General features: G+C 37.2%; 1 protein-coding gene across 1 annotated transcript in view; it reads right to left on the bottom strand.

The window, feature by feature from the left end:
* Nucleotides 1-1,221: 1,221 nt before the first annotated feature.
* Nucleotides 1,222-23,153, bottom strand: part of GABRA4 (gamma-aminobutyric acid type A receptor subunit alpha4) — a gene marked incomplete at both ends in the record, with an annotated part of 65,672 nt that continues 43,740 nt past the window's right edge. Inside the window, one exon of the mRNA XM_079775797.1 lies at nt 1,222-1,752. Coding sequence (XP_079631923.1) covers nt 1,222-1,752 — 531 coding nt within the window. The remainder of the gene's footprint in view (nt 1,753-23,153) is intronic.

Genomic DNA, 23,153 nt, shown 5'->3' with positions numbered 1-23,153 from the left:
TCACCAAATCTGTGTTGGGAAAGACATCTAAAAAGTCCTTGTGTTGAGTTCCTAATTCTGATGATTCTGTGATTCTGATCAAATTCTATTAGGTGATACTGATCAAATTTCAGACAGGTAATCCATAAGGTCTTACAGTGCCCAGATTTCTTCTTTCAGGTGCACAGGGCTTTTCACGTACAGAAAAATCTGTACCACATTTTCATTATATTTTGATGTCAATTGCTGAAGTACTAATGTGTACTTATCTCCAAAGTGGCTATGTGAGCAATATACCTGTTATCTCTATCAATGTAGGAGACAAATATTTTGAATATGTTTTCGGATTCTAGATCATGTTTCTCCATTAAAGAATGCACTGGTTTCTGCTAGTTTATGGATCATTAGCATGCGTTGACTATTCTATTTAAGTAATATTGTAGGTAAAGGTGAAGGAGCTTTCCTAGAGAGACAATGTCTAGCATAGTGCCTGGGACACAGTAGGCTTTGAATAAACATACATTGAAGGAATACATAACTGAATGAACTACTATCAAAAGAATTAATACAATGAGTTAAACTTTGGCTCAAAGCACAAATTTCCAAGTCAACTGTTAAGTCCTGTTTGGTCAACATGTGACAGGGAATGTATTTTCCCTGGTCTCTGTATTTCTTTTTGATGCAGCAGAGGTTTCACTCCATTGGTCAGTATTTGTTTTGTTCCATTTTCCTTTTAAAAATGTTTAATTTAACAGGAAAAGTCCTTTTCTTGTAAAAACTAGGTAAGAGGATCTCCAAAGGTCACTGCATATAATATCCGATAAACAATTCTGATTAAGGGCAGTGCCACTGGGAAATTTAGGGTGGTTGGTTGATATTCATAGTGTATATTTAAAAATGTCATGGTCTGTTTTCAAATTTCAATGCATAAATATGCACCACGTATTTCTAAGAGCTCTATTTCTCTCGTCCCAACTTTCCAAGATGGTCTGTATTCTGTCTAATTTGAATGCTGAATTGATTCTATTTAAATCATTTTTCTGAAATGAAAATTGGCTCACTTTCTTTTCACTGAGGAATTAACTAACTCTCCCAATAACTGTCTTGAATTTTTTTAAATGGGAAAATTACATAGGATTTTTATTTTAGTAAAGAACAATTGTTTATCTTTAAGAACATTTAAAAAGACATTCTGCATTCAAGTTCATCATATTTTAGGAAACTTCTATAGCAAAAAAAAAATTACAATAGACTTTCTGATTTCTCCATAGTGTCCTTGGATAAATAAACAACCCAATAGACCATGTTAAATGCCCCAAATGTTACTGGAAAGAGAATGCGGGCATATTTGTCTATTTTACTTGTGCCAGATCCAGGAGGTGGTGGGGCAGAAGGAGGAGGAGTGGCTGACGACTTGCAAGAAGCCCCTATGGTATTAACTGTTGTCTTAATTCGCCCCAGTCTTGATCCAAACACATGGTGGGTAAAAGCAGGTCCTGCTGAAGTTTGCTGGGGCACATACCCAGTTCTGCTAGGAGTAGAAGAAGCAGATGGTAGAGCTCTTGCAGCAGATATAGTTTCAGCGGCATTTGCATGGCTGAATGGGTTTGGACTGGAAGCTAAGTAAGTCCGTGATGTGGCCTCAGAAGCTGCTTGAACAATCATGGAAGATCTGCTCGAATGGTTTCCTACCTCGGTTCTGATGCCAACATCAGATTCAGACTGAACCAAAACATTTGTTCTTTTCCTCATGTTCAGGTTGGCATTTGTGTTCTGAAAAGATATAATCAAAATTACATTAGTATGTCATTTTATATAGATTTATACAAAATATAATTGGTTCAAATAATTAGAACTAGTGGTTTCCATAAAATAGACCTTTATTAATATGCTATAATCAGCTTACCAAAAAGAATGTGTACATATTTGAAATTCTGAATCAAAAATTTTTTTTCAAAATGTTATCTATTCCTATAAATAATTAAAATTTAAATCTATAAAAAGAAGATTAGGCTTTTGTGAGTATAAACTAGAGTTATACTTGATTTTAAGGATTCAGGATGACGGCAGTACAACTTATAGAACTTTGCTTATTCTTGTGCATGGAATAATAATAATAATAACCATCCACATGTGCATGACATTCTTTAAAAAACAAATCCAAAAGCTTTCATTTCTAAATCCCTGGAATTTATTTTCATACTAGTAGTTTTCTATAGGCAACCATACACAACATTATAAATCCAGAAATCCTAATGCATTTTAGATTTTTACCACAATCAATAATGCAAAAACAAAGGAAAATAGATTTTAAATAAAATGTTGTATTAGAGTAAATGACATATAAACGGGATCACCATTGCATAAATATCTAAGTTCAAATTATTTATGTATAAAAATGTTTCAGTCAACATGAAATTCAGTATTTTCCATCAAATTATTCTGTGTAGAACAAAACTATACTTGAATGAAGATGCATGAAAAATATTAAAATTAATGCCCCTTGTATTTTGACAGACATGATAAATAACTGTATAGCCAACTATGTATTGTCCACACTAGTGAAGAAAAGCAATTGCTCAAATTATTCCCCAAATGATGTCTGTCCTTAGCTATAGTTTGATTGTTTTGCAAAGATGTTTGTTTTTTAATTACATTTATTCTAAGTTATATTAAGGGTAAATAGTAATTGCTTTCTATATACTCTTCCCCTACCATTTCATGAAATAAATGATGGGTGAGAAGATGGAGAAGTAGAAGACAGACAGAGGAAGAACAGCTCACAAGTGTATGATTCAGAAGCCAGCCTACAAGAAATTTCACAGATATTACATACAATTAATTGAGAATCCACTTTACAGAAAAATGCTCGGTCTACAAATATAATCTTTTTTCAATACCACACTCATCAAGCAGGTTAAAAGTGTGCAATCCATATTTCATATATTTGTGAATTATGACTTCAAGTTTTCTGAGAAAGAAAATAAGCCTCACAAGGTGAGAGCCATAACAGGATCTGAGAGGCTTTGAGAGCATTCTTCCTGTCAGCCTGGAGGATTCTTCTAAGTAGGTTTCAGTTGAACTCCTGACAAATTGTCTCACATATGGCACCTAATTTCAGTGGAGACAATTTAAACCATAATTGACATCAACCTAAAAGGTGAATTACCATAATTTACCCAGAACATTTACTCTACAAAGCACACTGTACACATCACTTAGTTAGTCCTCAGATTTTGAGTCCCTTTTTTTTTTTTACAGAAAAGGATAACCATTAATTGATTGCCTTTAATTTTAAAATGTAATACACATGGTGAAGAATATAAAGAAGTGTAAGGTATATCCACAACATTTAAAAAGCTTACACTATTATTGGTAAGATAACATGAATACCCATGCACATGATACAATAAAATATATAACAAATATACCAAGAAGAAAAGGAAGAGAGTAATAAAAGAACCAATTGGACAAGCAAGAGAGAAATATGTAGTTTCAAATACCATATAATTTGATATTTTCCTACTGCCTTTTCCACCAAAAGTTAGGTCATCCATAATCTTTAGAAACCCATCTTTTTCCTAAAAATAAATTTTAAGAATTTGATACTTCCATTTCTGGCCAAAATGGAGCCACAGAGACAGAATTCACTCTCCTGAATGAAGTGACTGGACAAAGCCCCACCCGGGTTGCTCAGTTGGTTGGAGAGTCACTCCCTACACAAAAGGGTTGCGGGTTGGATTCCAGGTCAGGCACATACCTGGGAGGCAGGTTTGATCTCCAGACAGGGCAAGTATAGGAGGCAACTGGTCGGTGTTTATCTCTTACATCAATGTCTCTCTCTCTCTCTCCCCCTTCTTCTCTCTCTAAAATCAATGAACATATCCTTGGGTAAGGATTTAAAAAATAAAAAAAAATGATTTAAACTTAAAGGAAATATATGAAGTAAACATTGTTTTTTGAAGAGACTGGACACTAGACAACATAGAATCATAATCACTGAAAAAAAAAAAAAGATAAAAAGTAATAACCTTGAGAGAATCCTATGCTTTGGTGCAGAAAGGGAGAATCTGGGCAAAAACTGGCAGACTCCCTGAACTGAGGAGATGGAGTTGAGAATCTAGGGAAATCAAGGTGGTTATCGTTCACAGGAAAAAGTAACAGTGAAGCATATGCTGAAAAAAAGAGAGAACTCCAAATGTCTGAAGAGTCCCATTGAGTATTTTGCTAAGCAAAGATCAGATTAAGGGGGTGGGGAGAATTAACTACCAAAGACTGCAAAAAGAACCACCTGAAAGGATTAGAAGCAGTACCTGGCATACATTAAACCAGAGAATATGCCTGTTCCCACCAGCCAGACTGGGAAATCTCAACATTCAAATAGCATTTGGCAGAGTACTCAGAAGGGATTTGCCTCAGTAATATGAATAAACCAACTCCATACACTGATCTAGTCTTGCATAATTAATCTTAAAAGTAAGACCTACAAAGATGAAACTAATTCTAAGTAACCTAACTGCACCCCACAAGCACATTTATAGGATCTCATCTTCTTTTCTTCTAGATCAATATCCTTCTGGAACTTCCTGAAATCCCAACTGTGAATTATGTTCTAATGGTTGCTTGAATAATTCATCCTCCCTCTTCATATCCCACGCCTCACCTTCAGGATCTGGAGCCCATTTCCCTACAGGCTTCCTTATGACTTTCTCTGGCCAACAGTGTGGTCAAGTGATAGTGTGCACTCCCAAGTCTTAGTCTTAAGAGCCCTGGCTTGCCTCCACTCTCAGAACACTGCCACCATCACAAGAACAAAGGTGGGCTAGCCTGATGGAGAAATCTTTTAGAGCAGAATCAGTCATCCTAGGGAGGTTATCCTAGAAGCCAATAACTAGCTGATCACTAGACAGGTGAGTTTGCCCCAGCTAAGAGACAATGGACTGCCCAGCCAATCCTAATCAAGATCAACAGAACTTTCTAATTCACTTATAGTACTGAAAGCAAAAATAAATTATTGTATGCTAATTAAGTGCTGCAGTTGTTTGTTATGCAGCATTGTTGTGGCACTAGATAACATATGTAGACCAACTAAACCAAGGGTCCTAAAGGAGGTATTCCCAAAACTCTGGTGAGGAGAAGTTTCCCAGACATTCTGGGATAATTAGAAGGCTGTCCTGCCCAGAAGTCATCAAAGACCATTAGTAGACCCCGTTGCCTAACTCCACACACTAGTTAAAGGACCAATATATTTTGCCCTTTATAACCCCATTCTTAAAGAATAACAACATTTTAAAACTGTAAGAGTTCTTTAGTGACAACTTATTCCAGTTCCTCATTTACAGTAGGGAAAAATACAAGCAGAAAGGTCATGACTGAATGGAAGGCATACACGGAGTTACTTAACTAAGTGTTCTGCCATATTGTACAGCCTCTTCGTGCACAAATGCGGAGGAGGCATTAAAATCTTAATAAACTACTCCTTTTGAGTCATTTGAGTCAGTCAAGTATATGTAAGTCAATTATATTGTTAAAAATTATTCGAAACTTGGAAGTCAGAAATGAGTACAGCATGTTCTTTCAATGTCATTATGGAGCATTAATTAACAATTCCATGCAAGGATTATTAAGTCTCTAGGAGAATTTACTTGAGTTTGATTTTGCTATTTAATATTGGATTTGAGCCAAATACTATGAAGTTACATATTAACTTGTAGGCTCCTGTCCAGTAGAAAAGACCACCAAAAGTTATGATTTTGTTGCCCTGTAGGATGCTAACCACTTCTGTATCTAACATAGCAACCTCATCGTAACATTTATTTTTTTAAAGTTACTTGTAGTTATTACTCATAAAGATTTTGAACCCATTTTATCGTTTAAGTGGTTCTCTCATTAATTAATGAGTTGAACAATACTTTGACTTAATGTTCATTCAATATTTGTTTGCCATGTTTTTGAAGATTTGAAAATTATATTCTGACAACATCTATAATTAGACAAGTTATAATTATCAAATAAGTGTAAAGAAAATGTCTGGAGAGAAAAGTGATCCCAAGTCAAAGAGATGAGCTCAATCTATGGTGACTGAAAAAAATATTAAAAAAAAAGGGAGAGACTTGATGAAAATGGAGGGAGCAGTATGAAGTGTGCTACTTAGGATTATCACCTGAAAACAAATGTCAAATCTCTAAAATTACCAGTGAACTTCTAGACTATAAAGACCATCTTATTAATCATTGTATGCTAATGGACAGAGCAGGCATCTACTTCATTTTAAAATAAATTTTAATGAAATGGATATAGTACAGAATCAAGATTATTTTTCAAATTAAGAAAATTAAAGAAAAACTGTAAAAATACTTTCTACCTGACCTCCAGATTACTATTTCCTTGTTTATGGGTCAGATTTCTAGAATATTGCAGACAGTCCTAGAGCACGGAAATTATTTTGACTCAATCCCAAGGGTGACTGAGAATACCTAAAAAGTTTCTCAATACTCATCTATTATCAGAACTTATATAAAGGAAAGCAAATTAGACTGATTTGAGGCTTAAATCTTTGCTCTCTGCCAAACAGCCAAATAATACTCAAGTTATTTTGGACTAATGTCTCAAGGTCTACTATGTAAAAAGTGTGTCATTTTCCATGGTGACAAACCACAAAAGGATTGAGAATTCTGACGAGTTACCTGGCACATGACCCACTAGGAATAATATTCACACAGTTTTCAAGTTTTGAAACAACTAATGTGTCAGTCAGAGTGATGTTATGTTTCATAGAGTGTTCAGAGACTTGAGTGGCTCCATCAGTATTCAGCAGACACAGTGGTTACAAACAAGAAAAGTACCTCGGCTTCATTTGAATTTTAAAAAATGATTTAGTTTGAAATCATCTTGTCATTAGTCACAACAGCCCGAAGCAAGGAAACTGGTGGGATAGAGAAGGGAGGTGGCAGATTCAAACATCACCAACAAATTAAAGCAGCAACAGGCAAACAGGAGCAAATCCAAGCAATTTGTCAATCATGACAGTGATCTGACACAGTTTCTAAAGAAGTATTATCAACTACAAAAATGAAAATTCATCTAAACTTATTACTCTAGCCACAATGAGATAAAGTGACTAATACGAAGTTTGTAGAACACGAGCTACATTCATATTGCCTGCCTGAGAAGCTAAGGAAGTTTAATAAAATGTAATTTAACTCTCTAAATTAAAAACAAACAAGGCTAATAATGAACAGGTTTATCTTCTAGAATATCAATGAGTCACATACAAAAAAAAAAAATCCAATAATGTAAAGCTATGTATTCAAGGCCATTTCGACAGGGCTTGAGGGGCTAGCCACACATCCTATTTAATAAGGAAATAAACAAGTATGGGAGAGCAGCTGAAACAAGACTCCAAGGCAGAGATTTACTGAGGGCTATCAGTAGTGTTTTAAGAATATGGAAATGAAAAACACCCCCTTCAAATAAACATGCTAAATATTTCATACACAGTTACCAGGGGACTCTATCATACATTTGAACAACAAAATGTAGTAATGAAAACGCTGAGTTTCCTATTTATTGTATTTCATTTCCTCCCAAATGTTAGCATTTAATTCAATGTTTGTATTTCCATAAGCTATAGAAATATTACTTTCAATATCAGGAACTGGGATAAGAAATTTATGTCTTCAATTGGGGAATTACCAGAGAACAAGGTCTTAAAGAGTTCATTCATTTCCTATTTACATATTTAGAAGTTGAAAATGTAAAATACTAGGATTTCTTAAAGATCTGTGATTTTTGTGGTTAGTTTTGTTATAGGGATTCTTAGTGCTTCTTCACCCCCCGCCCACCCCCATGCTTTGTATATTAAATATGTGTCTCCAGTAAAGGAAATCTCTTTGTCAGAGACTTCAGTAGTCCGAGCAGAAGTTCTAAATTTGATCAAGCGATCTTGACCTGGATTTGCTCCAGGAGATACATTCATTATTGCTGCCAGCATAACCCTAGAGAGGGCAGAGGGCAAAGGACACACCACTCACTTTCTCCAAATGCAAACACTAAGCTGGTTGATTCTTCTCTTGCTCAATAAAGAAAAGCACCATTGTATTCACTCTAAATGTTTGTAAGAATAAACACTGGGCTCTAGCCAGGTGGATCAGTTGGTTGGAGTGTCATCCCATACACCAAAAAAAAAAAAAAAAAGGTTGTGGGTTTGATTCCCAGGCAGGGCACAAATCTATGTTGAGGGTTCAATTCTCAATTGGAGTGTGTAAGGGAGGCGACAGATCAATGTTTCTCTCTCACATTGTTCTCTCTCTCTCTCTCTCTCTCTCTCTCTCTCTCTCTCTCTCTCCCCCCATATATAGATATATATAGATAAATATATATCCCTAAAATCAATAGAAATATACCCTCTGGTGAGGATTTAAAAAGAAAAGAATAAACACTGGGAGTTAAACACAGTTATATCAGATCACTGGTCTCTCTCTGTGACTTTTCCAATTACCAGTGAAGTCCAGATACTGGAACTCAGGGAAACAACACAGACTGGAAGGACTGTTGTCATCCAAAGTACAGGACTATATTCACACCTCATTCTATTAATAAGACACACCTAGAACATTGGCTCATAATTAGAACTTTGGCAACCCAGTTTGGCTAGCACACTTTCTAAATATAAACAGAAAAATTTTAAAATTTGTATCTGTGAATATATTGGTCTGCCATTATAGTGTTACTCTTTTCTTTTTTATCTATTTGTAATCAAAACGACTTTCTTCCACATATAAATTGGAAGCAGGAAATGAGTCCATGAAGGGCATCAAATGGGATGTAGAAAGAAACAAATGTCTAAGAAGGTGTTTTGTTTTTTTAAAATATATTACGAGGTTTTAATCACTGCTATAGACTGAATTGTGTCCCTTCAAAATTCATATGTTGAAGTCTTGATACTCCCCCACTCCCGACGTGATTGTATTAAAGGTAAGATTGTGGAGGACGTGATTAGGTTAAATGAGGTCATGAGGATGGAGCCCTGCTGAGACGGAACTGCTGCGCTCATGAAAGAGGAAAAGATATCAAAGAGCACTCTCAGAGTCACATAGGGACACAGCAAGAAGACAATCATCTGCAAACCAGGAAAAGAGCCCTCACCAGAACCCAAAACCTGCTGGAACCTTGGTCTAGAACTTCCTAGCCTCTAAACCAATGGGAAAATAAATTTTGGCTGTTTAAGCCATGCAATCTATATTACTTTGCTATGGTCGCCTGAGAAGACTAAGGCAATCATCTAACTTCAGTAAGAATAAATTCAGAACACATATAATTTTAAGATTTTTAAATATTGTATATTAACTAACCTTTTCATAGGGAAAAATAAAAGCTAAACAAACTTGCAGCTTTCTCCTTTCACATACTCTTCATTTCTAGTCTGCTCTGCCCTCTCTTCCTCATTGAGTGAGTATACTTTTCATATAACCCCAAATCCGAGGTAGAGTCAAGATAAAAGGCAGAGAAACTGAGATGCATTTGGCAAGAATTAAGCATTGATCTGTTTGTAATATTTTTAGTTGTCCTTTATTAATAAAAATGGTAGGGGCTTCTACAGCCTCTGCCTAAATTGTCCCAGCTGCCTGTATATAAGAACCATCCAGGAGACCTTGAGTCACTTTCAGTTTCTCCACCCAAATCAGAGGAATTCAGTTAACTGGGGCTTTTTTTTTTTTTTAAGATCTCTTTAAAATTGATTTTTAGAGAGAAAGGCAGTGGGAGAGAGAGAAACATTGATTGGCTGCCTCCTGCACACCCCCTACCTGGGATTAAGAATCTAGTCCAAAACCAGGGCATGTACCCTGACTGGGAATCAAACCAGCAACCTTTTGGTTCATGGGAGGATGACCAACCAATTGAGCCACACCTGCCAGGGTTAAGTAAGGCTTTTATTTGAACTTCAGTTTGGATTTAGCTCCAGATTCCACTTCAACTACCCACTATTTTTCCCTAAATATTCTTGCCTCTCTTCAGATTGACTTTTTTTTTTAATCCTCACCTGAGAATATATGTTCATTGCTTTTAGAAAAAGAGGAAGGGAGAGAGAGAGAGAGAGAAAGAGAAACGTTGATGGGTTGCCTCCCTTAAGCACCCCAACCAGGTATTGAATCCACAACCTTTTGGTACAGGGACGACACTCCTACCAACCGAACCACCCGACCAGGGCCAGATATGACTTTGTGACTGTTTGTGTTTATGTGGGAATGTGTATACATTTATTATGGATTTCAGGGCATGTATTTATTCAAATATTAGAAAGGTATAATTAACATAATTTATAACCTTTTCATACTTTATATTAAAAATATTTTTCAATTCGTAAAAGTAGAGTTAATATATGTAATGATATCTGATAAAAATTGTAAAAGGAATCTTGCTAGGTTTTTCAATTCCTAACTTGGGTGGCCAAATAAATTCTTTTTTTTTTTAAGCATTCACATCATATGGAAATGAGTTATTTCGGTTTCAAAATATTCAGAAAATCTCATTTAAACTTAGAAAATGCTTGTACAATGCTTTTTCCTTAATATAGACTTGATATGATTTGTTCATAATGAAATTGTGCTATGACAAATAGCCATCCAGAAAGATGTAGATTCATGCCAACATTATAGGAGGCTGGCATAGCAAGTAATCTGAGTCACAGTTTTATCTGCATCAGCAAAGGCAACAGGGGTACTGTCTAAAAAGCAATAATTTATCAACACCAAATCCTCAGTATATACTTCTGCTGGGGGAGGGGGAGGGGGAGTTCCACAGCCCAAGCATTATCAGCCACAGCCCTTTGTGAATTCATAGCTATGCAGCAGAAGGAAGTCTTTGATGAGCCAAGGACCTTACCTGAAGTAGCCTGAGTTTGGAATATTGGACAATGTTTGCCTACTGAATCTAAACATTTACAATAGCTTTAATAGACTTTTTAGGGGAAAAAAGCTCAAGTCCTATGCTTCTCCTGTTGTTGGAAGTAATAGAAGGTCCACAATTAATCTCATAAGCACTAAAGGACCCATTAAATGCATTGATTCACTCAACTAAATCATTTATTCACAAATATGTATGAAGTGCTCAACTTTTAGAATTATTTTGCTAGGGATTGGGAGTACAGAGATGAAAAATAGTCCTTGAAATTTCTCATAGGAATTATAAAAAATAATAATCATAAATTGTATAAAGGAAAAGTAGAGGAATTAAGAAGTACATTACCTAGCCTGAATGCTGGGAAAATCTAATCTCTTTGTGAATGTGACACAAGAGCAGAAACATTAGGAATGAGCAAGAAGGTGATAACCAGGGGAAAGAACTATGGGGAAAGGGAAGAAAAGTTTTGTGGTGGTGGGTACAATTTACAAAGATTTTTCTCAGTGGGATAAAGATAAGGAAAGCCAATAATCTTCCTTGCCAATTAAAATTTGAGATCTCTTAAAGATGTTATCAAATTCGCCTTTTCTCAACTTACTCTTACTGGCTTTTGAAATGGGCGATTAAGGCAATGTTTTCCATTCAGGGACCACTCTAAGATAACTAAGATAACTAAGGTCTGACATTGGCATTTCCTGACAGGCATTTGAATCTATATCAACCTCTCTACAATTTATTGAACACTTACTATAAATCAAGCACTACACTAAATGGTTTCCACAAATAACCTCCCATATTTATTACAACCACCAAGGAGATAGTATTAATATTCTAATTTTTCCAATGGGGACACTGAAGCTTAGAAAAGTTGCCTATTTCTCCTAAGGTAAGATAATTATGGGTTAGTCATAATTTGAATCCCAAACCCACACTTCTAACCACTTCAGGAAACTGCCTACAATAGCAAATATATATGCTATATTTTGAAAGAAAGCAGAAAAGAATGTACCAGAAATATGTCCACAGTAACACAAACTAGATAAGTGACATTTATGAACAATTTGATTTTTCAGATTTTGATTAGATTTAAGTTTACTTAGTTTCATTATAAGCTAAAAACTGTATTATCTTTATAGCTACATTATCTCACAAAAGCAAAACAAATAAAATAAAAAAACCTTCCTCTGGTTAATTCTACCTTTCTAATGTGAGTGAAAATTGCTCTAGAGTTTTTATGTATTACCAGAGGCCCGGTGCATGAATTCGTGAATGGGTGGGGTCCCTCGGGGTGACCTGTGAGGATCAGGCCCCAGCTCATGCCCCCAGGCTCACAGCCCTGCAGCCCCACCTGGCACTCTGCCTTGGCCTGACACCACCCCTTACCTGCTCCACCATCCCATCTGTGGGGCGATAGGTCGGGGCTGCCCCCCCCCCTGCCCAGCTCTTCAGTGCCTGCTGCCACTGGTCATTGTCTGTGGGGCGATTGGCAGGGTGATAGGGCCCCCGCTTGCAACTGCCTTGGCCTGGCACCGCCTGCTCACCTGCTCCACCATCCCACCATGGTCCCACTCTTGGTGGGGCCCATCGGGGCTGGCAGTGCCTCCACTGCCAGCGCCAAGTCGCCGACACCCGCCATGTTCCATGCCGCCCCCTGGTGGTCAGCACATGTCATAGTGAGCGGTCGAACTCCCAGTGGAACGACCGCCCGAGGGGACAATTTGCATGTTAGGCTTTTATTATATAGGATTCTTGCTCCCACTCTTCCTAATATTCTTCTTATTTCCTTGGTGATTGGCTGTCACAATGTACTTATAGAAATTACTTTGTATCCTAGGTATTTTATACATTTAGGCCTAAAAAATAGTTATAAATAGGTCTACATTAGATGATCTACTCTACAGAAAATTTTATCTTAACAACAAATACAATCCACTTGAGCAAATATTTTTAATTGAAAAAAGAAACCTATTCAAGTTGTTTTAGAAATTAATCAACATCACCACCCAAAATCTGCATCTCCTATGTGATAAAAAAATATTTCCATAATGTTCTTCTGCAAGAGGGAAACTGTGCCCCAACTTTCTTTGATAAACTTTCCCTTAAGTTTGAATACAGCACTTTCAAAGATGTGTAAAAATTGACTTCAAATAGATGGTGAACCTGAAACATTTTCCCCCCCGGTGCAGAGGACCCTGCAATTTCAACTTCAACTGTAACCCAGGGAAGGTATCAACATAAGCACTAGCTCTAGTTGCTGACTTGAGAATGATTCTTAAAACATGTACTTATCTACAAATAATTAAAGTTAATGAAGTTCAATAATGCATGTGCCAAATTAGGTATAATGTAAATGTGTGTACACATGTGTATGTAGCAGAACCGGACTCCTGAAGCCACCTATTTTCAATGCTCTGATATTTTCAAAATCAATCCCCCTCTCTACTCTTTACAAATGGAAGCGCAGTCAATTGGTATAAAGCCCATGTTGAATTATCCTGTTAACACAATTCATTACAAATCTACTCCATCTACAGTAAAACAGTACAGCAGAACAAACTGATGTTCTGCCATGACACGGATTGGTAGCTCTTACATTGTCAAATAGATAAGTCCCCCAATAGTTGAAGCCACTTTGGTTTCCCTCCAGGAAATAATTGGGCTTGTCCTGAAGAGTAGCACCATGCTATAAGCTACAGTTTCCAATGGGGCATTAGCAAAACCATCCAACATTTAACAAGGCTCTCATCCTGAAACAGCTTGCTCATCCAAAGTGAAAATGTTAAAATTCCTCTGAGCCTAGATTATCTTACTTGAGCAAGAAAATAAGGTATTAGACTATTTGGCATGTTGTACCACTTTAAAACAAGAAAGCCAATTTTGCACTTCAGTAAAGGCAGATTGCAAATGTAGCATGAATTGAACCAGTAGCTGAGTTGCAATTTACAGCAAGTGGCTCATCAGCACATTAATGTATATCACCAAGATAACTAGGAGACCCACATATCTGGTTGGAAGCAAGGGAAATGTGCCTTCTATAAAAATCTATAAAACAAATCTTAAAACCCACAGCTACCAAACACCTATCTTCATTATCATTCTTGTATAGCAGTATATTAATAGTTAAAACAAAACAAAACAAAACAAAATCAGAACCATAGGTTCTGAAATTGGGTTGATTCAAGATTTAGCCTCTCTATGCTTCAGATTTGTCTTGGGTAAATGAAGATAATAAGGATAACTACTTCTTAGAATTGTTGATGGAGCAGTGTCTGTAAAGTGCTTAACAGACTGCCTAGAATATAGTAAGTGATCCACACTAGAATATTATTATATTGTTATCATTTCATATCCAAAGACAGCTAAGTAGGTACGTCCCCATGAGGTAAAATATTGCTATATAAGTTTCCATAAATTCTGTACTCAGATATTCACTGTAGTTTTTCAACAGAACTAAATGTTAAATGAATACTGTAACTACCCATCTCAAGAAATGTTGAAAGTATATGGGAATGCTACATTTTGTGCTCTGTTCAAAATTCATCTCCTTTCCTAATCCCTAGGTGAAGTTAATCAGCTCCATTCCTTGGAGCAATGCTAAGAACTAGCAACCTAACTTGCTTAGATCTGCCAACTGTAAGAAGAGATAGTTAAGGGCTCCAATTTAAAAGGTTTCCTTCTAGGCTGATGGATGCTTAAAGATAGGAATAAAATCAAGAATCCTGTAGATATTGTTCTACTCAATTATATTAGCAATTTAAGGAATGTTTGCACTCTCACAACATATTACGTACTTAAATTTCTCTCAGATTATAAAGAAGCAAATGCAGCCCAGCCAGTGTGGCTTGGTGGTTGAGCATCGACCTATGAACCAGAAGGTCATGCTTCGATTCCTGGTCAGAGCACATGCCCAGCTTGTGGGCTCGATCCCCAGCGTGGGACTTGCAGGAGGCAACTGATCAATGATTCTCTCTCATCATTGATATCTCTCTCTCTCTCTCTTTCTCTCTCTCCCTTCCTCTTGAAATCAATAAAAATATATTTAAAAAAAAGAAGCAAATGCAAACATCATCTCCAACAATTTCTTGAACCTTTGACCCCTTCTAGTTGCTACTTTATCACTGCCAATTTTGGGGAAAATTGTCTACACATACTGTTTCCACTTCTTCATTTGTCATTTATTCTTTAACCCACAGTTATTTTATTACCCCCCCACCACCATCTTTCTCTTGAAACTCTTTGTAGATTATTCCAATAGTCTCTTTTTGAAATCTGTGTCTTACTGTCAGCGCAGCATCTAACACTATTGATCACTTCTTCCTTCTTTAAACGTTCCTCATAAATTCCATAATCTAGTACTGTTCATTTTATTTCAGTCTCCAGTGTGGGATTCTCTTCCTCTACTTAATCTTAAATGTTATCTTTCCATAGGGTTAAACTCTTGGACATCTTGGTTTTCTGGATCTTCAGGTGAGTAAACCTATCCAGTGGCTTTAATTACCATCTTTACAACAATAGCATAAATTCAATGTCTACTTCCCAAATTTTTTCCAACCTGTAGACCCATATGTCCAGCAGGACACCATTCAGATGTACTAGAGGGATACCAAACTTTTTATTTATTCATTTATGCACGCATTTATTCATTCAATTATTTCACAAATATTTATTAAGTGCCTATTTATGTTAGGCACTGATCTTGGCTCTGTTGATACAAAGTGGAGAAAAGTCCCAAATTTCTACCCTATGACACATTCTTGCCACTGTCCAAAGTCTAATTTTTGTACAAATACCAGTATACTCATATTCAATGAACCCAATATATTTAGTCAAATAAATAGATTCCCTACTGTTGTATTTCAGATTTTACATACCAGCACACTATCCAGCCATCTTTCCAAGCCACAAAACGTTAGCAATTCTTACTTCCTTCTGTCTTACTCTTTTCCACTAACCTCAGTGCTTTCCCAACCTATCTATTCTTCTATCTCTCGCCCCAGCCCACCCGGTGGGAGAGTTTTGAGGCATGTTCCACACATGCTCTGGGAGTCTCTCGCATGATAAGCATGCTCTAGTAATTCTACTCATTGATCATACTTTATTGGATTTTCTTCTTTTCTATCCCACTTCCCTCACAGAGTTTCTTGAGATCACCTCAAAATTAAATTGCTTGCGCACAAATCCTTGCAACGGTGACAGTTTTGGGGGAAGGCCAATGAAAATGCCTGGATTATAGCCAAGATGTCTTCACTTACTTCTACATGTGTGAGCTGTACTGTCTTGCTTCTGGGTCTTTGCACATTCTCTTCTAATTGCCTTCTTTCCTCCATCTTCTTTGCCTCCCCTTTATGTTCTCTAAAATAGTATCTAGCGATTACTTTCTCTGAGAAATTTAATCTGACACCCCTACTACCCTCATCAGAATCCCTCCACTCCAAATCCCAACAGACAGTCTAATCCAGGTGGTTTTATCCTCACACAGTTTCTTATGTTTTTTCCTAGCCCAGTATATAGCACACTGTGTGAGTTCCCCTCAGGAATATATATTTCTTTAGGGCTACTATAGTGTCTTACTATTCTCCTTTCCTCACTGACTAGCACAGAACCAAGCTCTAAACAGTGTTCAATAAAGTAAGTCAAATGAACAAATAATAAATCTATACAAAATCATTTTGAAATAAATCAACAGCAAAATCATTCCCTCCTATACGCTCAACACAGCAAAAATGAGTCTCACACAATGTGTCTCAGGAGATAAGTAGTTGGCAAAGCTATATAGCCAAAAGCAGCACTTTTAAATCCACTTGAAAACCAGATGACTGTCATTTACTCTATCCAGATTATACTTCCTGGGCCACTATAGTAGTTAATGGACTGTTTAATGAGTTGATCCTAGAATATTAACTGATAACCAGAATTAAATGTGTTCCCTCTCCTATTCCATACACTGCCTGTTTAAAAAGTATGCCTAAAATTTCAAAAAGGAAAGAAAAAAAATCACCTAAAAAAATTAAACTATGACTGAATGATTACTGCTGAGCATAAGAGAGTCACCTCCTGGATCAACCTCCACTTTCCTCTTTCCCCTGCCTGCTACAGGGGAAAAGCATGAGCCCCACAGGCACCAACCTGCCTCCCCAGCAACAAAGCGATGAGGAACATGAGCTTCTCCTTCTTCAAATTCCTTGAAACGCATTGCCTGTGGCTGAAAGAGCTTCTTTAGCAAGGACTGGATTTTTCCTCTCAATCATAGTTCTAAAGCTATCAGTTATTGAAAAGCTGATTTTCAAAGCACACACTAGAACAGCTTTTCTGTACAGCTGCAATGCTATTTAAATCTCCCATGAATATATCCACAAACCCAAGAAAATTTTAAGCTGAAATACTGCTCTTAGAAAGGACATAGCAAAATAAGACCTGATAGGGGGAAAACTCGGGAATTGAAACCTGGCCATTAATTTTTATAATACTGAAATTATAACATCAGGCATGTGGCTTCTATTCTCCCTCCTCTCCCTTCCCTCCCCCTCCCTCCCCGCTAGAAGAACACCAGAAATCACTCTTTGGAAGGCCAGCCTAGAAGGCTCTTCCGTGAGACTCTGGCAGACATTCACATTCGCAGTCTGCCTTGGAGACATTCTTTAACAGACCTCCGAAATATGGATAAATGCTGCACCTTCTGCTGTGATGAGGTTGGAAGTGGGTGTAGAATAAACATTAAAGACAATGCTTTGGAGACAGAGATCAATGGGAGGCAGAGATCAGCCTTGGAAAGACCCAACTTTTTAACCCAAGTTTCTGCTCCACAGTAAATCTCAAGTCCTATCTCCAGTACTATTGTGGGAGAATTCCCAGTAACCCTATTGGTGATCCTGGCAACACTGATGCCACATCTCACAAAACCAGCCATATCATTCTCCTGCTGTGATAAGCAGTTCCACTGCAACTGTTCAGGTGTCTCTGGTGAAAACTTTTAGACGCCAGTCAGTCACACTGCAATCTGAGTTTCCTTCATTTAAGACATTCGATTTCATCAAATTACCTACCAAATGAAATTATACTGAGCATAAGTCACTATTATAAATATTTCAGAGCCATTCACTTGGATGCTGTTGATGAAAACAAGTTGACTATACTTAAGAATGTTCACGAAATCATTGACCAATGAAGAGCCATGATGAGAATTGTTCTGTGCCCCATCAAGTATTATGTAGCCATGTGGTTCATTTCTACTATTTCTTAGCTCCCAATAGAATGGACGTTCCAGCCCGGGGCTAAATGAACGCTTGCTAAATTATTAATTCATTTCAAGTAAAGAAATGCCATGATATCCCACTGATATGACAGGATTATTGTAAGATGTAAGGCATTGGATCTTAAACGGCCTCAAAAACTTGGCACTCGACAAATATGTGTCACCTGAATAAATAAGTGAATTTGCATAATTTTAGATCCTTGTGTTTATGAAAAAGTTACCAAATACCTGTGCATTGACAGTTCCACATAATGGTCTTGAGTCATCTGACCACAAAGAATGAATAAAAAGCTCAGCAGGGCCAAAGAAAATTAGGATCTAATCCATATGCTACAGCATTGCATAACTAATAAATGAAAATGTAATGCCATTTTGAGCTCTTGTTGAGCTGTGGAAGCCTGCTGGTCCCTGGGTTTTAAAATACTTTCCCAGCATACTAAAATTAGAACTCTTTCTCATGTTGTTCTTTCCTTTGTTTCCATAGGAAACAGTGACTTTCAGGCATCCAAGATGTCACAACATAGATTGCCGAATTGAATGCCACGCTGTAGTTGCCAAGGAGATAATGTATGTCATTCCTACAAATAACACGTTGTTCATGCCTTCATTTTCTTTATCTAGCTTTTTAAGGGTTTTTTTTTTTTCGCCCCAACTGAATTCAGATAATGTTCACTGTGAACTGATGGAAACATTGCTTTTTTAAAAATGTGTTTACCCCATTTCCCAAAGCACTTGATCGCATCACACATGCCGTCTGTGGAAGGTCTGAGCATATTTTATGCCGATTTTGGAACCAATGATTCAGCAGTTTTTACTGGAGAGAAAAAAAAATGCATCCTGATTTCTGTCTGCTTGCGTTCTAAGTAAAGGTCCAATTATATCCACACCTGGCACTAACATATTCCAGTTTAAAATGGCCCACCACAAATGCAGCTGCATTCAGTTGAATTTACATAGGAAGGAAAGGAGTAAGCAAGCCAGAAATGAAAAGATAGGTGAAAGGAAGGGAGGGAAGGAGGGAGGGAGGGAGGGAGGGAGGGAGGGAGGGAGGGAAGGAAGAAAAGAAGGAAAGAAAGAAGGAAAGAAAGAAGGAAGGAAGGAAGGAAGGAAGGAAGGAAGGAAGGAAGGAAGGAAGGAAGGAAGGAGAAGGGGAAGGGAAGGAAAGGAATGAAGACAAGGAGGAAAGTAGGGAAATTCATGTTTATTGAGCACCTGCAGTATTCTAGATTAAACATCTGTAAGATAAACAAAGATAATTTTAAAAATTTAAGATCTTGGCTAACATCATCCAGTGGCAAGAGTTTGAGTACATATCTGAACTTGAGTATGCCTCCTTTAAAAGTATGTGTTTTCCACCTGGATGACCGTGGCTTTAAGCAATGGCCATCATTTTAACATTTCTTTCATGGGATTGGAGGTTAACTGGACTCAGCCAAGAGGCTCTCATTCAGGGTCTCTCGTGTAGTTTCAGGCAGAGAGGCTGGGGCTGGAGTCACCTTGAAGATGTCTTCATTCACATGCCTGGCCGTTGATGCTGGGGCTGTCAGTGGAATACCTTACCTGGGGTCTCTGCATGTGGCCTGGGGTTCAAGAATGGGGTCTCAAGTGGGCCAGCCTCGAAGTCATAAAGCACCACTTCTACTGTGGTCACAAGCACAGCCCAAATCAAGGGTTAGAGAACATAGAGACCACCTCACATTGTAAGAAATGCATGTAGATGGCCATTGTGTGTGGGGGAGCAGAGGGTGGGGAGTGGGAGAAGTGGGGGGCTGGGAGGGGTGTCTTACTCCAGCCATCTTCATAATTGTTTTCTGGTACAACATATTTTGGCAATATCCAGTAATGCCCCCAAAGGCCCGAGATGCAGGTTTCACAGGCTCTTTGTCTGCTTGGTGGGGCAATTGTGAAGGAAACAGTTAAAATGACCAGTCTAAAAAGAGAAATGAAACAACTCTTATTGTCAACTTGATGAATTGTGAAAAACAGAACACTGAAATTAAACTTTGTAATGAGTTTCAGATTAAATTTTGTGTGCATTGTCAATTTTCAAAGCATTTGGACATCATAAAAACCAACTTAGCACTACAACTGTATTGTAGCATATTAAGATAAGTTACACTATATAACATTACCCTAAAATTGCTTTTATCTAATTTAGCTTTTTGATTCTTTGAGTACCTGGATAAATGGGAGTTTCCTATATTAATTACAGATATTCCTGCTCAGCATGGGGAATGCGTATGTGGAAACCATAACACCAAATGAATTGCTGTTATAAGGAGTAGCATAGCTCACTTGGAGCTATGCTCTTGTCATCTTAATCTATCACCTATGGTCAATATATCAGGAGGCTTCTGGCTAATGTCTTTATCTTACCAGCACTCTTTAATGATGTTCTGATACTGAACCTAGCTGGCCAAGACCATGCACCCATCCAGCTGATCTGAAACAGCCTTAAGACCTCCACTGAACATTTGTACTTTCACCATTAAAATACTCACCTTTGTTTATCCTTTGGAAATCTATCAAACTACTATCACAAATAAGAATACCTCAGCCAGAAAACAGGATATTGAAGACACAATGGAAAAACACCATCAAGAAAATACCATAATCAGATGGTGGGAAGCTTTCAAACTGGGGAAGAATATTATGGTGAGCTAGGGGAGAAGCAACAGCAAATTTCATCTCCTTGCTTGCATTGCTGAGAGGGTATGATTGTGCTCACTCTACTGTGCTGGCAGATTGGCCTGGAATAAACATATATAATGTTCATGTTTAATGTAGCTATTTTTTGAGACGAACGGCTCTGTAATGAATCAGGCTGTGTTATGCGGTGCTAAATCGGGTCTATCAAGCAGAATACTAGCAATAATTCCAAACAACTGCAGTGGTCTATCCAGAATGTGACAATTGGAGTTGTACCTCTCTCTTCCCATACGTGTCCAGCATCTAGTCTCATTCAGGCCAACATATATGATGAAACTTTAGTGCTTCACAAAAAATACCCTAAAAATTGAAGTGCTCAGGAAACACACAAAGCCGATCCCAGAAAGTGACATGGCAGAAAGGACATCTTATTTAACACTTCTCACTTTCATATTTCTGATTTCACCCTACGTGTTTCAGCTCCAAATTTTACATCTTTCTGTATCTTGATTCCACCCCCCGCCCCCCCGCCCATGAGAATCTGATAACAAAATTCCTGAGAGCAAAGCAAGCGTATCTATTTGTCTTACATTGCATAACAATTGGGCCGTGTAATAAACATTGCAGCACAATGAAGAGTTGGGATCCTTTTTACTTCTCAGTTTTCTTCAGTATTATGTGTCTTGGGACCTTTACAATGCTATGATTTTTAATACTGAGTAGCAAGTCTCTCTTAATGGCTACAAAATGACTGTAGAGTAACCAGGAAGTTAATTTTAGCCAATAATTATCTCAAATTGTCTTACGAGATTCTGAAATCCCCTACTGGTTGTCATTTTAACCTTTAACTCTATTATAGCCTACCTATTACAGTCATATATATCTAGATTACTATTGGAAACATTTAACTTAAATACTTCAGCAAATTTTCAATGCTAGAAGACTGCTTATTTTATATTTGCTTCATCATTAGGTCAAGACAAGATACTTTTGTCCAGAACAAATGCTAAACTGCAGAGGTACAAGGAGAGCAGGCATAAACTCAGCAGTTACAGTAAAACAAGGAAAAGATCAACCTATCCATTATACACTAATTGAAAAAAAATACTAATTTACAATTTGTTAGGCATTTGAAGATGACAGGAAATTTGTGCATGCTTCAAGATGATTTTTAAATCTTTCCATATGTTATCTCAATGATGCTTCAAAATACATTGCTTTAAAGTATATAATGAATTTGATAAAATAAATGTGGCCTTGTACAAGGAGGTATTATCCGTTGCAAATGTGCAAAATGAATGATTTATGAAGTTTTGAAAAATAAAATGCAATTCATAAAGAAACACCATGGAAAAAATAAGTATAAGAGAAAAAGCTTAAATATCAAATGCTCCTAAAGGAGAGATTTGTGTGTGTTTTTAATTAACAAAAAAAAAACAAATAGGATTCACCATATCAAATCTCATTCTATTTTTATGAATTGCTCAGGGATACTAATATAACTTTCTGTCAGCAGATCAAGTCCCCATTGAACATAATCTATTTAAGTCTTGTTCATGGATAATAGGTAACCTCCTTGGTGCCATTTTTAGATCAGCCCCTTGGCAAACATTAAGCAGAAAGCGTGTTAACATTTTTCAGGATCGGCTAAGGCTTTAGCAAAGTGGCTTTCTTGCTTGCAGAAGAAGCAGTAGTGAGCTAGGTATAGGGGAGAGGGCCTATTAAGCTCTGCATCTGTACAAGCCTCAACTGCTTCAAGTCAAAATAAAATAAACTAACAAAACAATCCTACTGAGAGCATGAAGATGCCCACAGAGGACATGCCCCATCAGCCGCAGGCACACCGAATATAGCTCCAACTCTGAGACATTCTCAGCTCCAACCTAAATCTTTACCCTGAAAACAAGTAAACTAACTAATGAATTTTAGAATGCTAGTCATCACTATAACACCGGGACAATTTTTTACTAATTACCTGTTTTGTTGTAAAAAGAAAGAAAGAAAGAAAGAAAGAAAGAAAGAAAGAAAGAAAGAAAGAAAGAAAGAAAGAAAGAAGCTGATAAAGGCAATTTGAAGTCAAATCTAGGCCTCATCTTTAGTTCAAAAGACCATTTTGCCCTGTTGTGTGTTTTTTTAACCAGTTTTGACCAGCAAAAAATTGTGTTTTCAGTACTGTTTAACCTAATAAAACTGAGCTTTTCTCAAAACAAACACAGGCCTATTTCTTCATGGAAGGAGCAGCCAGTGAAGGTCAAGTGCCCAGTCCAGGCTGCCCACTTACTACTGCTTCCACATTTTTAAGGTTTAGGATCTGCTCTAAGAATATAACTAGTCAGTTACTAAATGGCTGTACAGCTGTTGCTAATTTTTC

The sequence above is a fragment of the Cnephaeus nilssonii genome (assembly GCF_951640355.1).
Source record: "Cnephaeus nilssonii genome assembly, chromosome: 1".
Classification (NCBI taxonomy): Eukaryota; Metazoa; Chordata; class Mammalia; order Chiroptera; family Vespertilionidae; genus Cnephaeus; species Cnephaeus nilssonii.
Note: the sequence above shows the minus strand (reverse complement) of the source record. Positions and strands in the feature narration are given on the sequence as shown.